Here is an 8,166-nt window from a genome sequence, read left to right on the forward strand (position 1 = left end):
AATTGGATTTTAAATGCCTAGTCTCTCTTTCAATCTGAAATACTGCATTAATTGAAAATTAATTGTAAAAATTTAGATTAAAAAAAAAAAACTATTTTCAATTGGAAAAAAATTATCATAATAATTGCATAAATATTAATTAGTACCATGACATTCTCTCAAAATACAAAAATAAAAAATATTATTGAACAAAAATATATTAGATAACTTCTGACCGTGAAAACCATGGGTTAAACCCAGCACGTACGTGGCGTGTAGCAGTATTTCTCTCGCGCGGACTCTGACAGCTGTCGGCTCGTGCCACTTGCGGATTTTACAATAGTGCAGCACAAACACACACACACACACACACACACACACACACACACACAGAGAGAGTTCAGCTACAGTCAGGGCGCGGTGCTCCTACAGACCAATTGACCGTTCACTCGACTACACGGACTTTCTCAGTCACTTCAAAGAGATGAATCACTTTATATTGATTCTGCAATGTCTGCCTTTTCTATTTGGTGAGTAACTACTTTGTTTTCTATTATATGCGGGAAATGCTCTGTTAGACAACAACCCTTTAAATCTTATTAGCCCTTAACTTCTAATATTCTGATAAAAGGTTTTAGTTTAACCACTATCTAAGCTATAATGGAGAAGAACGGTGTACTTGAAATAACCTCTGTGGTATGTAGCCTACAGATTAATCGTATTTTTTTGCCACTCAATCTTTTGTTGGAAACCGTTCGTTTCCATAGCGACACGTTGTTGTTGTTATGGTCAAACGTTTTGGTTTTTAAACACTTTTTTACAAATTTTATACTACTTATGGCATGCATACTAGGTTTGATTGACAGGCGCAGGTGCGCGGCTGCTGGGCTCATTCAAGTGGTTTGTGGCTGATATGAGATCAGTGTGTCAGCGTTCAGTTTTGTGCTATTTGCAAATAAATATTAGCGTTTCGTATCTCTATTTATATTTTTGGTTTATTATTATTATTTTTTTGCATAACCTCTTAGATGAGGCTGAAATCAAGGCTTTATTAAGCAGGGAGGAGTGATAGCCTACTCTTGACTATAAATCTGATATAGGTTGTGGGCTTGGAGTCTAAACTTAAAAAATAGCCCTTCGTTTGATGGTTTATCTAAAATACTATAAATGTGCATGTGGACTCAAAAGTTCACTCATGTACCTGTGAGAATCCATTCACCAGACTACCACCACTGATGGAACAACAGTACTGATGTTGAAGTCAAGTCAACATTGCAAGTGAAACGTTCACATTCTGTAATTAACATATGGAAACAGGGAAATCTTTAGTTCATTACTCTCAGAACAACATGGCTCAGAAATGTAAAGAATGTAAGGAAGTTGATTATTTACAAACAGAATTTCTGCATTACTTCTGTTAGTTCTGGTTAATAGTGACATTACTCAGACAGACATAGATTGCATGTCTTAGTGTTTCATCTGTGTGTGTGGGTGTGTGTGTGTGTATGTGTGTGTGTGTGTCATATGCAGTTGCTTGACTCCATCAATGTTAATCCTCTGTGCCGTTTAGGAAGGACACCTGTGTTTGTGTGTAAGAAGAGTGGGGTGATAACTTTTTCTCACTGAGCAACTAAATTTGTGTGTGTGTGTGTGTGTGTGTTGCAGGACCAGCACTGTGCTCAGAAGATGAGACAAGATTAGTAAAGACTCTGTTTACCGGATATAACAAGGTTGTTCGTCCTGTTAGCCATTTTAAGGATCCAGTAGTGGTTACTGTGGGACTACAACTCATTCAGCTTATTAGCGTGGTAAATTATATCTCTGTTCATTTTTGTTTCTTGAATTCAGATTCTTATTTTATTTAAAAGTTTACATTGCACAATTAAACTTTTTGTTTTCTCTCACCTTCCATTATCTTTCCTGTCTTTCTTATTTACAGGATGAAGTTAATCAGATTGTCACCAGTAATGTACGGCTAAAGCAGGTGCGAGTTTCAGCTGCTGTTTCAGTTCTTGTGTGCTGCTATCAAAGTAGATATCAGTAGATATCAAGGTGTTTACTGTGGGAAAATGTATCTATATTAACAAAAACTGAGATTTAGACAATGTTTATAACACTTAAGATTTGGTACTATAACAAAAATTATTTTCATTTGCCAAGTACTTTCAAAAATGTCATGAAACCTGACAAGAAATGTTGAGGTCACATTTCAACTTCAGCTTATAAGGAAAAGTAAGAAATCATATTTTGCAGTGACTTTGTGATTTTGCATAAATCTTTCAATTTTTACATGACAGTACCTACTTGGAGCAGTCATGAGTCATTAATACAGATATCTTTTTCTCCTTATCTGATGTTCAGCAATGGAAGGATGTGAATCTGCAGTGGAATCCTGATGACTACGGTGGCATCAGGAAGATCAGAATTCCCTCCACTGACATCTGGAAACCAGATTTAGTCCTTTATAACAAGTATGAGTCACCTTGTCCAGAACTTTCACTCTTTGCATCTGTAGTATGTTAGTGTGAATCAATCAGGTGATATAAATATCTTAAATATATCCTTGATGTGATATCTTTCTTTATTTGTGTATGTGTATGTTCAGTGCTGATGGAGACTTTGCCATCGTCCATGAAACAAAAGTCTTGTTGGAGCACACGGGTATGATAACATGGACTCCCCCAGCAATCTTTAAGAGCTACTGTGAGATTGTGGTCCTTCACTTTCCCTTCGACCTGCAAAACTGCAGTATGAAACTTGGAACGTGGACTTATGATGGCAACCTTGTCATTATCAACCCAGTAACTATAACACCACACAAACGTGATCACCAATCATGACCATCTGTAGAAAAGGCCCCAAAGTTATGTTAGTGTTGCTATTATTTAGTACAGTTGACCATATCGTGCTTTATGTTTCACGCTTACTCCGTTTATTCAGTGCTTGTAACAGGGTAGCAAAAGTGCGTGCCGGTTTGTATAGTATATCTGACGCCACGCAGTTAGTATGCAGTACGATAGAGATAGTAAGTCGGTTGTCAAACAGTTAGTATTCAGTATGACAGAGATCGTTGGTCGGTTAGATTAAAATTGTGAGTGACATTTTTCCTCAGAGTGTGCGTGAATGAGAAAAGTAAGTATATCTGCCGCATTACTCGTGATATTGCATTTCTTTGTCAGCTGTTATTTCTGATATTTGATATGGATGAGAGTTAGGAGTTTAGGGATCGCTACATGACCGTTTTGTTAATTATATCCATGTTTGTATGTTAATTTCTAGCTTTGGTCCACATATTCCAGTACGTCAGGTTTAAATCTGTCACATCGCGTTTAGATATGTTTTAATTTATTCAATACTTGTTGTTATGAATGTTAAGTACTTTATGGCTGAGTAAAATCTGCAGTGGTGTTAAATATCATTATCTGGACCGCTATTGAGGCTTTAAAGTATACCATAGACAACAGTAAGTTCTATCTACGTTATTAGTAACTTAATGCATGGTAAAAAATCTGAGAAGTGTTTGAATCCTTTCTCTCTTCTTACATTTAGAGTTTAAGGGAAATATAGTCATTTTCTGACTACTGTTTATTTTATGTTTGTAATGTGTATTAGTGCTTAAAGAGGAATAAGTGTATGCATATGTTCCTTTATTCATTTGTATTTGTTTCCCTCTTTATAGAAACCACACTCAAATTATACTCACCTTTAAAATCACTCATACAAGAAAGAGGAAGGAATAAACAGAATAATAAGAATTATTTCTCCGGTCTTCATTTCATACTCTGGAATATTTGGCCTTAAGTGGTGTTCTGGCCGACACACCTGAGTGAACCTAGTGATAAACACAGAATTAGCACCTAGACTGAGCGTCTACCCATTACCTTTACTTCACCATCAGAATGATGCAATAAATTATTATTGTATGTATCTGTGTAAACCAGTTTATTCATACTTTTGTGTGTGTGTAGGACAATGACAGACCGGACCTAAGTAATTTCATGGAGAGCGGAGAGTGGGTGATGAAGGATTACAGGAACTGGAAACACTGGGTGTATTACGCTTGCTGTCCAGATACACCTTACCTTGATATAACTTATCACTTCCTCTTGCTCCGCCTCCCGCTTTATTTCATCGTGAACGTCATCATCCCCTGCATGCTGTTCTCCTTCCTCACTGGGCTTGTGTTCTACCTGCCCACAGACTCTGGTAACCCTGTTTAATTGCATTTAGGGGTGTGTGGTATAACCCAAAATCTATATAATTTTTATTTTATACCATGGTAACTAATTTTTTTTTTTTGGAAAAGTTCTGGTAATATATTTAAGTGTATACCAAAATCAAGGGGGAATGCCTATTTTTGTATGATAAATTACAAATGAAATGTACTTGATCACATTCAGTTTTTTTTTTTTGGCGCCTGATGGGCGTTTTGAACATTACTTGTTTCTGTCTAGGTGAGAAGATGACACTCAGCATCTCTGTCCTGCTCTCTCTGACTGTGTTCTTGCTGGTGATTGTTGAGTTGATCCCCTCCACCTCCAGTGCTGTTCCACTCATTGGCAAATACATGCTCTTCACCATGATCTTTGTCATTGCCTCCATCATCATCACTGTGATTGTCATCAACACACACCACCGCTCCCCCAGCACACACACTATGCCTGCTTGGGTCCGCAAGGTACGTATGGAAAGCAGCAGCGTCTCTTTTTGTGTTCCAGGAAAAGTCAAAATTAAAGTAACATGAGAGTTTAGTTTACAGCTAATTATCTGCATGAGATCTTGATTGGAGTGACCACATTTAAACATATGAATGCTCTTCCAAAAAAAGAATGTTTGCATTGGCATACTTCTTTTAAACTATAAATAAGAGCATATACTTTCAGTCTGCTTTTTATGTACTTATCAGTGAAATACTTAAGATACAAATATAATTAGGTATATAGGTGTAAATAAGGTGTAAAATAATTTTTTCACACATACTGGCATACATATTCAAGTTTATAGTAACAAGTCAGCTTTGAAGTGGAAAAGTGTAAATAGTACATGGGTGGAACGGAACATGATCTATTTTAAACAGTGCTGTTAACCCAAATTAAGCATATAAAAATTTGGCTGATTTTATTGACATTTTTTTAAGGTGTGAGGTCGTTGTAAAAAACCTGATTCATACTGGCTTCTATTAGCAGAATAAATTATTTTAAATCTTATCACAAAACATCAAGTAAAATAGCAATAGGAGCAAGGCTCTTAAAGGGATACTCCACCTCAATGGCAAAAATCACTGGCATTAATCCAAAGGTAGTGTACATTAGAATTAAATTAAAATCTACTTAAAGTATGGTTAGAGTATAAAAAATAACAGGAACCTAGTATAGTATATATAAAGTTAACATTTAAAGGAAAATGCTACAAAACTGCGAAAAAAAAGATGTTTTTAACACTACCATCCAGAAATCTTAACCAAACTATGTTACAGACTTTTCATTAAGACTCTAAAGAATCATATTTCAACTTTTGAAAAAAATGGGCATCCTATCAGGGGCGTCATGCATTCATGATTTTTGAGGGGGCACATTTTTGGGGGGGGGGGGGGGGGGTCGGGGGTATAAGTCATTCTACGAAAGCACTGTATAACTGATATAGGCTTATTTTTTTTATTATTTTTTTCCTTTTTATTCAAAACAATTCCAAACATGCTTAATATATCAGGAAATATCTCGTTTCTCAAATGTGTAGGTAAACGCATTTTGCACCTTTATAGATTGCTATTTGATCAATATATGGAAATGTAGTGTAATCTATTAACTACACATAAAAACCTGACTTTTTACTTAAGTGCCATATCATACCATCAAATATTTTTAATACGACTGAATTTGCATTTAATGTAAATTTTAATAACAATATTGTAAGATACTTATTTTAACACTTTCATTTTACAGAGAGTAAAGAACATTTACATTATCAAAAAAACATTTTCATTCAGTCTAGCCAGAGTTCAGGCACTCTCAAAAACTCCCATTAAAATCACTGAAGCACTTTACATTATGAAACGAATATCTTACTTACATTCGTACGCACATCTGCACTTTTTGTTGTTTCTGATGAGTGAATTCGCTAAATAATTCAGTCAGCGAGCAAGTGAACAAAACACTGCGTTTCAGTGATGACTCTTCTGGACGTCTCTGATTGGCCATTGCATCCATAAGCGCAACAGAATAGTTTCTGATTGGTTATCATGAAGCGTTGTACGAACGCGTCTGTCTCTGGCTCAGCGCCAGCCAGCGAACGCAGATTTGAATTTAGCAGCTGATGCTGTGCACTGAACGATCGAATCACACCGCTGTGATTGTATCAAATATATAAAAAATAATATTCTGCAATTTTTTTTTTTTCGTTTGGAAGCTGCATTTAAAATCCACTTGGCAAATCTGAGGGGGCACGTGCCCCCTCACTTCGAATGGGCACGACGCCTCTGCATCCTATGACCCATTTAATAAAATTTACATTTTTGTAAGGGTGGATGATTTCTTCCACAGCATTTTAGTCACTTGTTTTTACCTTGAAAATTGTACACCTCACTTAACAAAGGTACTTATTTTTGGAAGTTGCATAGTTATATTAAAAATCCAGATTTTACAACCATGGGAATTATTATTTTTGCAGTCCTGTTTAGTCCTGCTTGAACAGAAATTATATAAATTTTTATTTATTTTTAGATTTTCACTTGTTTCTAAACTTTACATATATTTGGGGGTATTTTTTTGTTTGCTTTGAGCTATTGATAAACCTGTTGAGATTCTGATCAGGGACTTTCTCCTCTGTCCCACAGATCTTCATAGACACCATTCCAAACCTGATGTTTTTCTCCACTATGAAACGACCATCCCAGGAACGACAGGAAAAGCGTCTCTTTCCTGCAGATTTTGACATCTCTGACATTTCAGGGAAACCCATGCCTGCCTCTGTCACTTACCACTCTCCCATAACCAAAAATCCTGATGTACGTAGTGCCATCGAGGGTGTTAAATACATTGCAGACACCATGAAAAGCGACGAGGAGTCCAACAATGTAAGAACATTTACTTTCATCTTTTTTTTTTTTTATTCCTGACACTTTTGCATGTCTTTGAAAATAAATGTGTTTTACTCTACATTGATTTTCTACCTTTAACTGACTACTTGTGTCTTTCCTCCTGTTTGTTCATCAAGGCTGCAGAGGAATGGAAATTTGTCGCTATGGTCCTGGATCACATTCTTCTATGTGTGTTTATGGCGGTGTGCATTATTGGCACACTAGGAGTGTTTGCCGGACGCCTGATCGAGCTCAGCATGCTGTGAGAGCCCGAAGGCCCAAATGAAGCCAGGGACTGGAGTGCATTTACTCTCTGCTGAGATGTAGCATAGGGGATGCCTGATCAGACCAGATGTTAAAGGGGTCATGTTGCTAAAAATAACTTTATTTTGTGTATTTGGTGTAATGCAATGTGTTTATATGGTTTAAGGTTGGAAGAACACATTATTCTCCACATATGTACGTTATTGTTTCTCCTCTATGACCTGCCTTTCTGAAACACGTCGATTTTGACAAAGCTCACCGTTCTGAAAAGTGAGGTGTGCTTTGATTGGCCAGCTATCCAGTGCATTGTGATTGGCTGAATGCCTCAAGCGTGTGATGGAAATGTTACACCTCTTAACACTGTGATGCAAGGTGCAATGAGACAAAACCAATAAAACCCATTAGAAAGGAGGCATTTGTTGCATCCAATTGGGACGTAATTACTGATTATAATGACTTATACTGTCTTTTTACGCGTTGGGTGTCATATTGCACAGGGTAAACGAAACCATGTCTGCATTTGTAATCAGAGAAACGACAAACAACATGCACTACTCTATACTACTTAAAACTCGCGTTTGAATCATCAGTGGCAAATCCTTAATATATGAAAACGTACTTACAGACTGTGTGTCAGAAGCACCAGACTGTCATTGCAAAGTTGGAATTGCCCCACATTATAGAAACAGACACCGACATTGTAGGCTCCTTTCACAGGAAACAGTCCTCGTCCTCCGCAAAATGTGCTGCATACATTTGAATATTTGGGTCGAACTGTTTTGGAACAGTGTTGTAAAAACAACTTAACCACTGATTTCTAGCTGTGTCCTCTTTTGGAAGGTCAGACA

At 36.8% G+C, this 8,166-nt stretch overlaps 1 protein-coding gene across 1 annotated transcript; it reads left to right on the top strand.

The window, feature by feature from the left end:
* The first annotated feature begins 376 nt into the window (after positions 1–376).
* LOC132152082 (acetylcholine receptor subunit alpha) lies at positions 377–7,700 on the top strand. Its single transcript, XM_059560759.1, has 9 exons — positions 377–509; positions 1,645–1,787; positions 1,919–1,963; positions 2,341–2,450; positions 2,585–2,780; positions 3,948–4,185; positions 4,434–4,657; positions 6,812–7,051; positions 7,192–7,700. Exons 1-9 carry the CDS (start codon positions 464–466, stop codon positions 7,318–7,320), a joined length of 1,371 nt encoding a protein of 456 aa, XP_059416742.1. The 5' UTR covers positions 377–463; the 3' UTR covers positions 7,321–7,700.
* The last annotated feature ends 466 nt before the right edge of the window (positions 7,701–8,166 follow it).

This window comes from Carassius carassius, chromosome 10 (genome assembly GCF_963082965.1).
Source record: "Carassius carassius chromosome 10, fCarCar2.1, whole genome shotgun sequence".
Taxonomy (NCBI): Eukaryota; Metazoa; Chordata; class Actinopteri; order Cypriniformes; family Cyprinidae; genus Carassius; species Carassius carassius.